Here is a 17,115-nt window from a genome sequence, read left to right as displayed (position 1 = left end):
TTTTGAATGTTTTTTTCATGCATTATTTTAGTTAGAGTTCTTTAACTTGATTTACTGAGTATCTTAATTGCCTTTGAAATCAGTTTCTCTAAAATATAGTGAACCCAAGAGAGGATTGATTTGGGTTTTTGTTTGTTGGCGTTGGCATAAATTTGTGCCATTTTCCCTAGATGATAATTTTCAAGGTGCACATGACTTGATTGGGGCTTTCTAATTGAGTTAGGAATATAGTGACTACTGTTTAGTGTCTTCCATCCATACTAGTTACTGGAGTTGATCTGTGGTAACTACTGTTCACTGTTTTCCATTAATACTAGTTACTGGAGTTGATCTATGGTGACTACTGTTTACTGTCTTCCATTAGTACTAGTTATCAGGGTTACTCTGAACTTTGGTCAGGCCTGGACTTTGTTGGTTTTGTTCATTTACCCAGGAGATTGTGGAAAACCTAAGACTTTGGTTCACTGACTCTCCATTTACTTGAAGGAAAGCCAGTGTCTATGCTCTTCTTACATTCTAGCTTTGACTTCATCTTCATTGAGTATTCTCAGTTTTTATACCAGTCCTGGAGCCATTTCAGATGTCTCCTGAGGTTGCCAGCAGTTTTCAGTTTTCATTGGTGCAGCTGGTTCTTTGAACTGCTTTGGTGTTGGGATATGTTCACAGTCTTGGTTAAATAGATACATTAACCTTTCCTAGTAAAAAATAATGATAAGAACACAGGATTGTCTTATCTAGGCATTATGCAAATCAGTGTCCACGTCAGAACTGAAGAATTTTTAACATTAGTAGCTGGTATAGTTTGCTTTCATCTCCTGAAAAGGGAATGGAGAGAATTGGAGCCAGATTCTTGTCTCTGCTGTATGGAAACGGGGAGTCAGTGTGCTGTTTGGGCATTTTGTTTGGTTTTAGTTGTTTGTTTTAGAGACAGGGGCTTGTGTATTCCAGGCTGTCTTGTAACTCACTGTGGAGCTGAGAACGACAGTAAATTTCCCATGTTAATCCTGCTTCTACAGTATTGGGATTTTAGGTTACCTAGCCTGCTTCATTGGTACTGGGGATCCAATGAGAGCTCTGTGTGTACTAGGTGAACATTTAGCCAGCTGTGCCACATCTACAGTCCTCAGGTTGATTCTTGTTGAACCTTCTTGTCTTTTGCTTTGTGGATTGTACTCCAGGCATCTTTTCTTGAGTATCTCCAGGGGAGGAGCCAACCCTTGGTGGGCTTTCTTAGAAGGGCAGGGTTTGGAATGGGGGAGAGAGACCAGAGTGGAGATTTCCAACAACCCTCAGCCCCTTGGCCGTACCACTCTCTGCCTGTGGCTGTCATCTCTTCTTGGTTGTGGCATAGCTTTCTTACAGATTACCTTGTAGACTGACATCGTCTTCCCCGTAGAATAGGATCCCAAGCATTTTTTCTAAAATGAAATTTTTGCATGAATCTGTCTTTCTATACAATTCAGGCTTTTTGAAATGATTGGCAAGAATGTTTTATGACTTTTCTAGGTCCAGTCACCACTTTAAATTTAAATGTTCATATTAGTTATGCTAAGCTTCCTTTGGAATTCAGTTTTAATGAGGCATAATTTGCACGCAATTTTAGGGATTTTAACAAGTGTGTTCACCCACAAAGCTAACATCCCAGTCAAGATACTGTATTCCTCAGTCACCCCAAAAAAGAACCCTTGAGCCTTTAAGTCAGTCCCCCCAGAACCTGCCCCAGACCTCCACTGGTCAGATTTGTGTCACTCTTGAGTTGTGACTTCTGGAATTGGATTTAAATGTTTCCTGCTGACTGCACTCTTCCTTGCTTTTCATGGGGCTCTTGAGATTACTTCTGCAGACAAGCATGCTCATTTCCATTGGATATTGGGTTACAGTGTGCCAAACAATGTAACTCACAGTGACCAAACTATCTTAGCTAACTGGTGAAGTTTCCACACTTCAACATTTACATATTGCTGCTGTTATGTAGACACTTGGCTCCCTCCACCTCAGTTTTGTATTTTTCTTAAAATTAGAATTTTCAAATTACATTTATTCAATTCATTAGTTGTATGTGTATGAGTTCTGTTCCTTGCTTTTGTTCTCTCTCCCATTGTATTGCTGGGGAATGTGGTATTGCATGCACACCACAATGTATTTGTTCATCCGTTAATGGGTATTGGAGCTGTCGCCAGCTTTGATTGTGATGAATGAAACCGTTATGAACATTTGTGTTCAAGCCATCTCTTATCAACACCTGATATCATTGATCTTTTTCATTTTTTGTAACCATTCTTTGTGGATATGTAGTAGTACCTTGTGGTTTTAGGCAGTATTTTTCTGATTGTTAAACATATTGAGCCCCTCCTGCTTTCTCTTCCTTATCTTTTTTTTAACTGAAAAACTGACCATGTCACATTATCCTGGTGTCTTCCTTGATGGATTAGACATCACATTTGTCATACTAAGGGCACCTTGCATTTGCTTGTGGCGTTCTGAGTCCCCAGGGCCCAACACCTTCGTCTTCCAACCCTCCTTCCTTGCCCTCTTCCCTCCTTCACTGTAGTACATGTACAGGTTAAATTTACTGTCTAATCAGAGTGCCCCAGGTGTGTTGGTTATTTTGGAGAGTGTAGCAGCTATTGTCATATATACTTTCCCATAAGGTTTTCATCATACAGTTTTAAGGGTAGAATGTTTTATTCCTAATCTACAAGTAGGTCTCATTGAAATAAGTCTCTCATGGGCGAAACGGTGGATGCCCCATCCCATCAAAGATCCTTTGCTAACTTTATTAAAAAGAGTTTCTGGTGACTAAATTGAAACTGACTTGGATAGTTAGCAGATTCTTGGTGTCTCCTAAGAGTGTCTTCAATTATTCTCTTATTAACCCGGACTTAAAATGTGCTAGGTGCTTGCTTGTGGAAATATAAAGCCTTGAAACTTGAACCAGTGGAGCTGAACCTGCAGTTTGAGCTACTAGGGAAGTTGAGGACTTGAGCCTAGAACTTCAAGACCAATCCACCTCTTAAAAACAAATAACAGGGTCCAAACACATACAATGAATAAATAAAAAATGAAATTGCAAACTTATAATTAAAAGAGAAGTTACAAAACTGAGAAATAAAAAGCTAAGTTTCTACAGGACAGCAGCTGTGTGTAAAATCATGTGGGACTTCACTGCTTAGGTAAGGCCATTCATTCGGTCATTATGAGTTACTCGCTTTGGCACATTGTAAGGCAGTATTTGAAGGAGATGAGCATGTTAGCTCCTCTTTATATGAAGGAAGGAGTGAAAACATTGTGATTTTTCATGAGTATCTAAGTTTTGAGATCCAACAGAGCATTGTCCTGTGACTCAAAGCCAGTGCATAGATTTGCTTACTGAACTCATGCTGTGTTTGCTTTAAAATCGTGGGGAAAGTGGGACGTTGTCACCAAAATAGTAGTAGTGTAGATCCCACAACTATAGAGTGTGGACCCTGAAAGGGAGCACACACTGAGTATGCTGTAATCCTAAGGCTACTATCATGTTAGACCAAGAGAAATGTCAGCTACTAGCACACCTGGATTTCATCAAGGCTGCAGTCTCTAATGAACAAAATGAGAGCAGAATGAGCCCCGTGTCCCTTAAGAAGGCTGCTTGCTGGCCAAGCACATTCTAGAGAGAGTGCCCCATGTCCAGGTAGCAGACAGAGTCTTCTTGATGGACCTTGTCTTGTTCCATAGCTTGTGTGCTGTGGCATACAGATTAGAAAAAAGTTGCACATGAAGCATCAAGTGCACTTTTTTAGTATGCCAAATTAAGACATTTTAAACAATCATCTGCATTTTCACATAAAGTAAATTTGTTGATAAATAAGTCTACAACAGCACCTGTGGGTCAAAACAATTGGAAAACACATATTCCCTAATGCTCAGGTGAGTAAGCCATGTTGTCAGCTGCTAGCTCATAAGTAACCACACGGAGACTTACTATGAAAGTTAGCTATTAGCTTAGGCTTGTCCCACTAGCTCTTATGACTTACATGAACCCTTATTTTTATTAATCTGCATTCTACCTCATGGCTTTTACCTGTCTCCCATTCTGTGTGTCTGACTTGTTCCACATCTCAATGGAGTCTCCTATGTGCCTCTATTATTTCCTTTTCCTCTCTCTCTGCCCAGAAGTCCCGCCTATCTCTCCTGCCTTGCTTTTGGCCTTTTAGCTTTTTATTGCACCAATCATAGTGACACATCTTCACACAGTGTACAAATATCCCACAACACTTAGGAACACTGCTCAGTAGCAAGATTACAGTTATGAAGTTGGGGCTTCTAAGACCATTGGAATTTTTTTTTTCCTGAGCATGTGTAGAGGTTACAGGACCATTCTGGGGTTGGTTCTCCCATTTCACCTTTATATGAATTCTAGGATTGAACTTGGGTATCAGGCTTGCATGGCAAGAACCTTTACCCACTTCACCATCTCACCAATCCACCTGTCTTTAGTTTTTGAAATCCATACCATTTGAAAAAATGTTGATTTGTGGTTTTTAGTAAAGAAGGCAAAAAAAAAAAAAAAAAGAACCCTCCCCTCTCATTTACTTTTTACTGAAGTGGGGTACAGAATGGTAATGCACATTGGAATTTCACTGTAATAATGTCCACATTTTTCTGTCAACTCTGTGATAAGCTATTTCTGTCTGCAAGATTCCAAAATGATAGGCACTGATGTCAATGCAGATGAGGTTAGCCTAATTTGGTTGAGGGACATGCTGAGTCTCTGTGTGGATAGCTAAGGGCTATTGCCAAGATTGACAGGTGTCCTGCGGATGGCAGAGAGCCCCTGGATAAACTCTGCTCTTGGATTACTCCTCTAGGAAACAGTGATCAAAGTCATACTTTGTTTTTTTATTGATCACACTCATAAAATAATAAGGTCTGCCCGTCACTGAGTTTTTCAGATACTAATCTTAAAAACACCAGGAAGACTTACAGCTTCTGCTTATTAGTCTAAAATAGTCTTTGAAGGTTTAGCCGTGTTTAAGGCCCTAATTTTTCTGGAATTGTCAACCAACTTCTTGTTGTACTCCTATGTTTCACTAAGGATTTGAGACGCTAAAGAAAGTTGATGTGAAAAAGTGTATCTGGAGTTAGTGATGCAGGGGACTAAGTCAACGAGAGCCTTTTGTTTTTGGTCTTACTGAAAATATTTTCTTTATGATGAGAAGCCTTAAAATTTACCAATATAAATTAGTATAAAGTAAGTGTGTCTCAAAATAATAAAAAAATTAGAAAGCCATTAGGTTCCTGACACTGAGATAGATAGTTAAGCATATTTTACAGAGAACTGTATTGCCTAAGATTTGGCAAAATCTTCCAACTATAAACATGTTATCAGCTGTGAAGACTTTGTGATTTTTGTTGTAAATTCAATAGCTGTTTTCTAGTCTACTAGGAAATTTTCTGATAGAGAGAATTGTATCTTGATTATCTCTGCATTACAGTGCCAGACATATAGCAGACATGTAAGAAGTGGATACTGGGGTGGGGGTCACCCACCATTGTAGAGAGCCAACCCCTTAGCTGATATTGAAATGAAAGCCCAGTTGGTAGTCACGTCCCAGGTCATACCACATGCCTAGCATGGTGTGAACTGCCCTATGGATGTTGGGAATGGGATCCAGAATCAAATTGGAGCCAGAATGGTTAGGACATAGCACTGTTAACACACTAGGAATTGGTTTTTGCCATCCTGGGATAAAACCCTATGCATGCCGGAAAGGTACCCTACCTCCAACATACATGCTCCATGCTCAGGGCTTTGTTGTTGTTTTATTCAAAATGGCATGTCACTTAGGCTAGCCTGAAACTCCTGGTACCTCTGTTTTAGCCTCCTGAGAATTAGAATTATAGGTATGTGCTACTACATATGGCAAGCTGTTGTCTGGGAGGTGGGGAGACAAATAAGGCATAGGGCAGTCCTCATGCCCAAGCCCAATACTGATGGGGGGATGTTGTTCTGTATATATGTTTTCTTATTGGTTGATGAATAAAACACTGTTTGGCCAATGGAAGCAGGAAGACAGGTGGGACTAGGAGACAAGGAGTGAGGTGGAGGGAGGGGAGGGGAGACGTCATGTAGACCACAAAGGAGTAATAGGTCCAGGCATTCTCTGGTAAGCGAAGACCATGTGGAAATAGTAAGATTAATAGAATGTGTTAATATTTAAGACAGAGCTAGCCAATAAAGAGCCCTAGCCTTTGGCCAATAGTTTTATAATTAATATAATGTTGGTGTGTTTATTTGGGGCAATGAGGCTAAGGGACCAGGCTGGAAAGAAAACTTCAGTTCCACAGTAGAGTTTTGAGATGGTAAAAATAATCCCAACAGAAATTCATTTAAACAAGAGTTTGCACTTACTTTTCTTATTGTTCTTTTTATATTGTTTCTCGATCCCGATTCTTTCTCTTTCCCTTTAAGCCCTTCTCTTTTAGTCTGAAAGAAAATACAAATTAATGTACTCACCATAAACAAAGACACATTAAGCATACTTAAATAGTATATGAAAAATAGCAATTTTATATTTGGCTTCTTAAAATGAGCCATGTTAAAAAGGATATGTGATGAGTGGGGTTTAGTTGTGGGGGGGAGTGGTAGGGAAGAGAGAGGGAACTGGGATTGACATGTAAAACAATCTTGTTTCTAATTCAAATAAAAAAAAATGAGCCATGTTAGTGGCTGATTGGCAAGAAGTTTGAAGGTTATAAGAGACACATTCCTGGGCATCACAGAGGTGGGCTAGTTTAAAGTGTAGAGCTCAGGCTAGGTGGCAGAGAAGGACCGGAAACTCATTCTTACTAGCCACTGGCTATGTATGTTCTCCTATAGTGGGGTAGTGTGCTAAACCAAGGCCTCTGTCTCCTAGGTGGGAGTCCTTTGATTTTGAGTGTTGGGGCCTTACTGGAGCAGAGCACCAGAGACCCCAAGAGTCAAACCTAGTTGCATGGATAAATTGTCCTTGCACAGTTCAAGATAAGCATTTGCATGTTATGTTCTGTTACTGCATCTTTCTATGGCAAAATGTATAATGTTTCTGGTTCTATTCTAAGAATAACTTGCAACTTAGGAAAATCATAATGTAGGCATGTGCATTCATGCTTATTTCACTTTTGATAGGTATAGAATTAAGATACTTGGGACTAGTGAGATGACTCGGTGGGTAGAGACACTTGCATGCAAGCCTGATGACCTGAGTTCAGTCTGGATACTGTAAGTCAGAAAAGAACTGATACCTAAGTGATTCTCTCTCTCTCTCTCTCTCTCTCTCTCTCTCTCTCTCTCTCTCTCTCTCTCTCTCTCTCTGTCTCTCTCTCTCTCTCTCTCTCTCTCTCTCTCTCTCTCTCTCTCTCTTTCACACACACACACACACACACACAAATATTTTTTTTAGCCAAATAAGCCACTTGTGCTGAGACTTGGATAACAAAAGCTACATTATTGTTTGGGTTCTTTCAAATATATTATCGCCCTCATTTGTGAGGTGGGGCTCAGTAGATATTGTCTCCTTGTGAACTGAAGTCTATGGCACAATCATTCATCTCCTCAGTGTTTATTTTTGTCTGTCCAGCTGTCCTTCACTCTCTCTGGAGCTTCTACAATGATGTCCTAACCGCCCAGGCAGCCCCGGCCTCTCTGAATTACACTGGCCAAAATGGTCATAGAATCAAAATGTGTTGAACTTTTTAGTACAAGAATTCCAGGCAGCTGTGCAGGGTCTGGCCTATCCTTCACCACCTCCGGCAGTAGAGGACCCATCACTCTGCAGTAGGGTTGATTACTCGGGCTTTAGCAGTTTTGTGTTTGTCTGCAGCCATTTGGTTATACAGACTCTGCAATTGTCGAAAGGTCAGGAGCCATGCTTGCAATCACTCAGATGTATACATCCTTGGCATTAGCATGGAGCCTGGCACATATGGAAGCTTAATAAATATTTGCTGGATGCTTGAGAGTTTCGTGAGAGGATTATCATCAGAAATGACCTGCAGCCTGCTGGATGCTATGGAGGTTGTGAAGGTGGGTGGAGAGAGGCTAGCTTCGTTCCTGGACAGTTCACTGGCAACCACAAGAGCAAGACACGCACCCTGAATATTACAGGAACTAGATTGCCTTAGGGCTCGAGAACAAACACCTTTTATTATTTGAAAACATACTGGCCTTGTCAGTAAATCCAAAAGGAGTGAAGTGTTAGGTTAAGTAGTCCAGATCTCATTTACAACAGCCACTGTTGTCATAAAGTAATCCCAGCTTGAAAGGAAATAAAAGTTTAAAGAAATCCAATACCCAGCGGTAAAATGCAACATACACTATTATTTTCAAATGTATTATGCCTGCAGAACTGGCTTGCATGGAAAGAATGAGGGAAGTTTTAGCCTTGCCAAGTATTTTTGAAAATTGTTTCAAAATACTCTGTAGAATGATTAGAGACATGTTTGGGCTAGCCTGAGACCTTCTGTGGGATTGTTTCACCAGCTTGATTTTCCCTGTCTTCCAGCATTATCTCTTGTGCTCTACCCCAACTGTGGGGTTGTGGCGTTGAGCATGCGCTGGGCAGAAAGGCCGGCCAGGCAGTGCATTCTCAGAGCAGTCAGGTGATCACTGTCCACGGGCAGCTGCTTAAGGTTCAAGGCAGGCAGTGTCCCCTCGCTCCTGCCTTGGGACAGCTGTTACTCATCAGACTCCTGCAGTAGTCTTCTGTGCCATTGCTTGCTGAGTGCAGGGAGAGAGTATGTGGTGGGCTTTTGGTTGATCCAATGGGAATCACGTTGATCTGGTGTCTAGCTTTGGCTCTGATCAAGTGGATCACCTCTAAGGTAGGGCATCTCTGCTATTAGGGTTGTGACATTAATCATTAATTTGCATATCTGATAGGTGTGAAATATCTACTTTTTTGTCTTGATTTTAATCTTTCTGACTTCAAAGAGCTGAGTTCTGTCATTGGAAAGGCTTAGAATTGCCATTTGTGAGGTTTTGTTTTTTTCTTCCTTACCTCACTTTAATTGTTCTTACAGGCTTTTTACGGTATCATTCTTTAGAAGCAAAGTAGCTTTCCCAGTGCCCTTCCTTCAAAGAAGTGTGACTTTGAAGAGTATGGAATTTAACAAGCCAGGCTTTTGAGAATACATATTTGTGACTGACTGTTGTTTATTTGTAAAGCATAATTATTGAGGATATTGTAAACAGTGGCAAGCTTTATAAGCCCAAACCCACCCTGTCATACGGTCTCTCTTAAGTCTTGGGCCTTAGCTAAAATACATCCACAAAAATATAATTGTGATCTGTTGTTTTGAAGTTGGATTTAGCTGAGAAATGCTTGAGAGTTAGCCAGTTTGCCACCTGAACCAGAGTCTAAAGCTAAAGTACAAACACTTAAGTTGACACTGTTGGGAATTATTTTCTACATTTTCATAGAAACAGTTACATCTTTCATCAACCATGGAGCTGTTTTTCTTTACGTATTAAGAAGGTTTCAAATATTAATTTTAAATCCACAAGGCAGCCATTGTTTCTAAGCAACACAAAGTGCCTATAAAGTTAATGTTATTTTTCAAGCAACATTGTAACCTTGCTGTTTGTTTGTATTGAAGCACAGCTTTTAAATATACTTGTCTTTTATTTGAAGTGGTTCTCTCTTGTCAGTGCACTTGATTAAAGAAATTTCTTCAAGAAATTCAATATACTCTTAAAACTCCTTGTGTTAAAAAGTTAAGGATTATTTTGTTTTGCTGACAGCTATTTGCTTCTTTTTAAAGGCTTTGCTTGCCAAGTTGTGGGATGAAGGTCAAGTTAGTGTTAATAATGTTGTAGATGGTTCCAGAGCTCCAGCTTTTTCAATGACCAGCAGAATTTAATTTTTTTAAAAAAATGCTGATGCCTAGTTTTTGGAAAACAAATTTTAGACAGAAGACTAGAAAGATGAAGGCAGTATTTGAATAGTTTGGACACTCAAACAAGAGCTTGCCTTTCTAGTACATGTTAAGAGACACGTAGTCTAAAAGCTTGTTTTGTGGTTTTGGGAAAAATGGTTTTGGTACTTGGGTCGTGTTTTGTCTGTTGCATATATGCTGTAATTTTCCAGTGTTATTCCCGGAAATTTTGTTTATAGCTATTGTGTTTAAATCCATTAACTCTGTTTACCAATCTGCAAAGAGGGGATAAAGGCTACTGTACAGAATTCTCGTGTGGGCTAAGTGAGATTTTGTATAAAAACACCTAGAACATTGTTGTTGCTTTTATCGTGCCTGTCTTTAAAAGTTATTTATTAACTAATATTGGGAACAACTTCTACACATTTTATCATTTCCCTCCAATGAAGTCTTTATGGAAGAATGATTCACTGGGTTCCAGGGCACACGGGTGTTTCAGCCAGTCTCTGAGAGTGTCATGGTTGTTCAGAGCCTATAGTTTAACTTGTTTATGCTGCTGCTGTCAGTTGCTGATTAGCTCAGCCTCGCCCATGTTTTGACCTATACTAGTGTGCTTTACAAGCTGTTCCCAGGATGGCTAAATTAGAAGAGTCACGAGTCAAAGCCTTGGCTATTTCCATTTGCTGGAGAGGTGCAATGGGAATGTGGGCGGTGGCCCAGAGGGCTTCAGGGCTGATATGGACACAGGATTTGGATGAGACTTGTTTTACTATTTTTATTTAAAACTACAGTTTTAATGTTACTGTGGCTTTAAGTCTTAATGATCTTTTCAAGAAATATTTGTTAAACTTGTAAATGTTTTGGTGTTTAAAGCACATTTTTGAAAGTGACACTCTTAAATGTTATTTTAATTCATAGTGTGTATATAGTGTAACTCATTCCCCAAAGTGAGTTACTTTAGATTACCTAGATTGCTTATAAAGAGAACTTGAGGGTATTCGTATTAAATGTAATTTATGAGGAAGTTGATATGTGATTTGTATTCATTGGTGGGTTCAAATACTTATTTTAAAAGTCCAAAAAAAAAAATAGTTTTAGGGCTGGAGAAATGGCTCAGCGGTTAAGAGCACTGGCTATTCTTCCAGAGGACCCCAGTTTAATTCCCAGCACCCATATGGCAGCTCATGCCTGTCTGTAACTCCAAGATCTGACACCCTCACATGCAGGCAAAATACCAATGCAAATGAAATAAAAATTATTTTTAAAAATTAGTTTTATTTGGATTTATGTAGTAGGTGCTGTATCTTGGGATTCAGAATAGCTCTCTTCGGCTAAGTATTTATAGACTAGCCTTAAGTAAAAATTGTATACTTAATTGAGATACATTAAAAGTTGCCCTTTTTGCCCAAATTTGCCCTGCCATTTTAATGTCTAGTGCCTCTGTACATGAGTCTGAAATATTTACCTTGCAGTACAATTAGTGTGTGGGGGTGAACGGCACACCAGATTGTGTTTGTTACATAGCTTTAACATGTTTTCCTGCAGGGCTGACATGTGTCTTTAGCTGCTCTTTATGTTATGCAATCAAGGGGACTTTTGCCTTTAAAAGTGGCTGTTTGGCAGCTGACCTGAGCAAGCGTGAGCTCATGGACCCCAGTCTGACAGCTGGGGAACCAGCATAGGACTGAATCAGGCCCCCTGATTGAACATGGGTGTCAGTTGGGAGGCCTGGTCAATCAATCTATGGAGCCTCTGGCAATGGAACCAGTGTTTATCCCTAGTGCATGAATGGGCTTTGGGAGCCCATTTCCCATGGAGGGATATTCTCTCAGCCTAGATACATGGGGGAAGGCCTAGGTCCTGCCCCAAATGATATGACAGACTTTGATGATCCCCAATGGGAGACCTCACCCTCTCAGGGGAGTGGGTGGAGTGTGGGGTGAGGGCTGGTGGGGGGGTATAGGAGGACAGAGGGAGAGGGAACTGGGATTGGCATGTAAAATAAGATTGTTTTTAATTTAAATAAAATTTTATTTTTTAAAAAAGTGGCTGGTAGATATGCACCATACAGTAAAAACAGTAACAATGCCTAACACCCCTAGTAGAGAACTTGTAGAGAAGAGCATTTCAGATTTCATTTTAACTATTTCACCAAGTTGTTATCGACACTACCAGATTAATAGGTATGGCTGTGACAAGTTAGTACATATTGATGTCTATAAGTTTCATTTATAGGTTTTAGCCAATAGAAATATTATTGCCTCATAAACTCTTTTCCATGTGTTTGGCTTACCATTAGCCTGCCAGTAGGGCCAGTAACCTAGTAAACTAAGCCTGTGGAGGTGACAGTAATCCCAGCTGAGTGGTGTCTTAGCATCAGGTGATAGCGGTAGCTTTTTCTTTAGAATGACTAGCTCAATGTGGAACAGCAGTTGTTTTCAGAGACTGTTTTGGTGGAGTCAAGGGTGTGTTCTGTATGCATTAGTTCCTTGCTATTTGCCATCATATTTTCTTTGTAGGTTATTTAAGATAATTTTCACATTTTATTTACTTTGTGAAATGTAATTACTATGCATGCTGTAAAATTTAAAAGGCACAAAGTTCTGCATTAAAAAGTTCCATTCTGCCTCTGTCCCTCAGTATCCTTGGAGACAATGAGTATTGGTAGGATTTAATTATGGTTGAAAGGTTTGTTCTACATTTCATGGACTTTAAAAAAAGATTAAGTTATACAAGGTTTTAGCCTGTTTTGTTTTTCTTGAAATGATAAGTAAGCATTGAGAATATAACTTGGGGCAGAGGTGAGAACCCAACTGGTACAGTGCTTGTGGTCAAGCCTGAGGACCCACCTGTTGGGTCCTCAGAACCACTTGAGCTCCAGGCTTGTTGGTGCACGCTTGTAATTCCAGCCCTGAGGAGTCAGACACACAGATCCCCAGGGTTCTCTGGCCAGTCAGTCTAGCCTACTTGGTGAGTTCTAGGCCAAGTGAGAGACTATTCCACAAAACAAGATGGAGGGTGCCTGAAGGATAGGCACTAGAGATGACCTCCAGCCTCTACAGTCTCTCTCTCTCTTACACACACACACACACACACACACACACACACACACACCATAATATTTGGGGATTGGTTTTGCATATCAATTCTGTATAATCAATTAAAGCAAACCTTTTTATAATTATGTTTAAGCCAGTATTCTTGCCTCCCAGAGATGTGTAGATACATACATGTTAAGTGCCTATAAATCTCAGCCAGAGTTTGGTTGGCTAGGTCATTAATCTAATGAGTAGAACTTTGATCACATGACTTCAGTGTACACTTTTGTCATGAGTTGAGCAGCTGTCTTTTCTATTTGTGTGTGTGTGTGTGTGTGTGTGTGTGTGTGTGTGTGTGTGTGTGTGTGTGTATTAGTATGTGTATGCGCACGTGCACTCACATGCTGCAGCATGCCTGTAGGGGTCAAAGGACAACTTGCAGGAATCATGTTCTCTTCCCGAGATGTGAGTCTAGGGATTGAACTCAGGCTGGCATCCTTGATAGCAAGCATCTTTACCTGCTGAGCCATCTCACCAACTCCTCGATTTTTGGTGTGCCAGGTGCTGTTCTGAATGTTGGCTTTGGTCTGGATCTGGGCAGCCAGTGATGATTTAGATGTTTGCTGGCACAGAACTTAGATGCTGATCAGAGGTCTCGTCAGTTGTATCATCCACATTTTGAAGTATATTAATTTATATCAATTCTGTCAATAACTGTTTATTCCTCAGTTCATAAGTTTTATTTGCAACAAGTGCATTTGTTGATCAAGTATTATTTACTTGTTTGTTTGCTAAGCGATAGGTCCTATTTTAGAGGACAGGATATAGTGGTGAATGGTACAGATAAGGTTCCAGCTCCTGGGGAATTTCTATTTTAATACACAGCAATTAGGATAACAGTAGCCAAGTGCTGCATGGAAGTTGAGCTGCTCTGATTCCTGAGTGCTGGGATTTAAGGTGTATGCCACCATGACCAGCTGTTGTGTTGTTTTTGCTTGTGTTTTAATTTTTCTTAAAAGTGGTCAATAAAATGTGTTGCTTTAAAGGCAAATGAAGCCAGTGCTATGGGTCATGGCAGGAGAGACAGTTCTCAGATGGCTGCAGCTTTGGTAGCCAGGGTATGCCCAAGAATATTCATCCAGGCCTAGGAGATCAGAAACATAGGAATGGCAGAGCATTCAGGCTAGCAGGAGAGCAACAATGTGAAGGCAGACATTGGGCGTGGTGAGAGAAGTAAGGGCAGCATGACTGTGTCAGTGGTGAGGGTTGTGGTAGGACAAGAACATGGAGAGCAGATCATGGAGGCCGTGCACCCTAGAACGTGGGCTTGGAACTCATTTCCAGGGCAGTGGGAAGCCATTGGAGGACTTGTGAGTGGGTCCTGAAATATTCACTCTCCTAGTATATGAAGACCTGGTGCTTGGACATACACCTGGAATGCCACAGATTGCCCTTTCCCCTCTCTCTCCTATTGGGTAGCTCTGATTTGTTTATTTTGTTTTGTTTTAAGAAACCAACTTCTACAGGACTATGAATACAGAGTTGCTTTCCTAGCCAAAGTCTCTGAGCTCCATCCTCAGGATCCCACACCCTCAAAAGAAATCAACTTTGTGTTAGTCTCAAGTTGCTCTTGTGGTGGTTCTTAGCCCTGTTGTAGTTTGTCTGTCTTTCCTCTCTCCAGATATTTCCAACGCAGATCTCGTATACTCAAACTTTTTTGCACAATGCTTTGCAAATAATATGTGATAAATAATAAATGCATGTTTACTGAATGAAATTTTAGATATTTCATTATCATGTACTAACATGTATGCTTTTTTTCCAGAGACGTGGAGCTATTTCCTATGACAGTTCTGATCAGACTGCGTTATATATTCGTATGCTAGGTAAGCACAATTTTATATTACTATCAGTTGATTTTGTATTCATATTATTTGGGATGAGGTATCTTTCATTAAGTAGCCTTTTCATCACTTTTTGTAGCAGAAATTGAAATTTAGTATCTGAAAACTAGTACTGAATGTGATGAATAAATAGAGGCATTTTACAATTAAAAGACAATTTAAAATTCTGGTTTAATAGGACAATATTTTTAGTATACAGCTCTTAACTGTTTTAGAGTATTTTTTGTGGAAAATAGGTTTCTAGAGCTGCTAAATAAAGAAGTACGTGCTCATATTTGACGTGTTGCTCCTAGCTTTTCTCCTCATGTTTAGAATTCCTCCTTTGGCTTGAGATACTGAGCCAATCCTTGCAGTTTATCTACCTGTGGTCTCTCCTTTGGTTCCTTCACTGACTCTTTTTATAAAAGCCCAAATGTATCCCGAAGTCCTGTTTTCACTCTTACTACTTCTTCTTTGCTTTTCTTTATCTTGTGTGTCTTACCCTCTTCCATTCTGTTCTACTACAGCAGGTGTTTGCTCCTCATTTCCTCTTCCCCTGACTCTTAAAAAAGATGTTAGTGGTTCTTTTAGCCCTAAAACAAAGCTCTAGACATATTTACTCTATTTCTGTGCAGCCTGGTGGGTATATGATGGATACCTCAAACTTTTAACAGGGCTGCGAAGATTTGTTCTCCACATCTGTAGTCTTGCTGTCTTAATAGATATAACTTCATTCTCCTAAAATGCAGTTGATCTTGACTCCCGTTTCTTACTCTATGTCTAGTTCATTGACAAATCCTGTTTGTCAGTACCTTCAAAAGAGCTAGCACCGCAGCATCCTGAACACGTTACCACCCAATCTAAACCATGGTTATCACCTTGCTTCCTGTACTTGTTTCTCAATTGGTCTTCCCGAACTGTGGTCTACACAGCCAAGGTGAACCTTTCTCGTACATAAATAAAGTCATCTTAAGTCCTCTTAACTGTGTCTTCAGAGTACTCTGAAGACTTTGGACCTTAGAGTAACAGCCAAAGCGTTCCAGTGTCCAGTGTTCAGCCTGATGCCTCTTTGGCCCCACTTTTCCCAAGTTCCCTTTCCCCGTACCCCTGCCATGCCGGCCTTTTTACTTGTCTGTGCACATTCCAAGTGTGCTCCTGGTGTAGACTGGTCGTGCTTGCTCTTCCTTGTCCTTGGAAACCTCTTTCCTCTGATAGCCTTATGGCTCACTGTCTCACTTGCCACAGGTCCCTCCCTGTATGACACTATCCCATCCCTCTATCCCCATTCCTCTTAACTTACTTTATGCGTTCTAACCCTCCACCACAGACAGGAGTTATGTATTTGTCTGTTTCTCCATCCCCTGGAAGGGAAACTTTGTGCCCTGGTGTGTGACGGGACTGACAGGTACTCGGCAAACCTTTGTCATACCGAGGAGTCACTGCCTAAAAGAGGCCTTGGTGGATAAAGATGGAGTCACAGTTGATGAAGGAAGGTCCTCGAGCAAGTCAGAGTTTCAGGAGCACATCGGGGGCTGGAACTCTTAGGAGGCCTTTCTCTGTTACGAACTTGGTCTCTGTGACAGCATTAACAGGAAAGGGTTGCTTTTGGAACTGTGGGTTTAAGTATTGCTTGTCATTTGCACCATCTCGAGGCATGGAAATGCAGTTTGATCTACCAAAGCCCAATTTCCATATCCACAGAATGGGAACTAAGGTTCTTCTTACTTAGGTTTGATTGCAGAATTTAACAATGCCTGTGATACAAAGAGTGCCTAGTAATTGGTTGCTAAATTATCTGAAAATCATGTGGGTTTATGTAAGAACAGCATCAAACAGATAAAAACAAAAGTTTCAGAACTTGCTAAAACCTTGGGTGAGAAGAGAGATTTCCAAATTGCACATAGTCCAATGGGAGTTCACACACTGGACTTGCAGGCTTCGTGAGAGTAATCATGTTTCCTGTGTCTATCCTCTCTGTGATCAGCCAGTGTGCCGGGATAGGCAGAGCAGGCATGGTGGATGCCTGCCTCTTGCTGTGGGTTTTTAAGGTTTTGTTCTAGGATTTTCTTCTGTGAAACAGATTTTGTTTCCCGCTGGATTTTTATGGTTATTGGTTCAACCCCATCAGAGTAATAAAGTGACCTTTAAAATACATAATTATTAAGGGTTTAGAATGAAGTGTTTAGAAGTTTCCTAACCCAGCCTTACAACTCAATACTGAAATTTTATTAATTCCTCCAAATAAATCAGTTCTTAACCACTCATACAGTTTATTTTATTTGGTTTGTTCTTTAGCATAC

The 17,115-nt window shown here is 40.4% G+C and overlaps 1 protein-coding gene across 4 annotated transcripts in view; it reads left to right on the top strand.

Moving 5' to 3' along the window:
- Positions 1-17,115, top strand: part of Pde7a (phosphodiesterase 7A) — a 96,646-nt gene that overhangs the window by 41,092 nt on the left and 38,439 nt on the right. For all 4 annotated transcript variants that reach the window (XR_003482922.2, XM_027403491.2, XM_027403487.2 and 1 more), the window contains exon 2: positions 14,758-14,818. Coding sequence is in view for 3 of the 4 variants with exons in the window: in XM_027403491.2 (XP_027259292.1) it covers positions 14,758-14,818 (61 nt within the window). In the remaining variant the exon portion in view is untranslated. The remainder of the gene's footprint in view (positions 1-14,757; positions 14,819-17,115) is intronic.

The sequence above is a fragment of the Cricetulus griseus genome, chromosome 2 (genome assembly GCF_003668045.3).
Source record: "Cricetulus griseus strain 17A/GY chromosome 2, alternate assembly CriGri-PICRH-1.0, whole genome shotgun sequence".
NCBI lineage: Eukaryota > Metazoa > Chordata > Mammalia > Rodentia > Cricetidae > Cricetulus > Cricetulus griseus.
The sequence above is the reverse complement of the archived record's forward strand: the minus strand, read 5'-3'. Positions and strand labels throughout refer to the sequence as shown.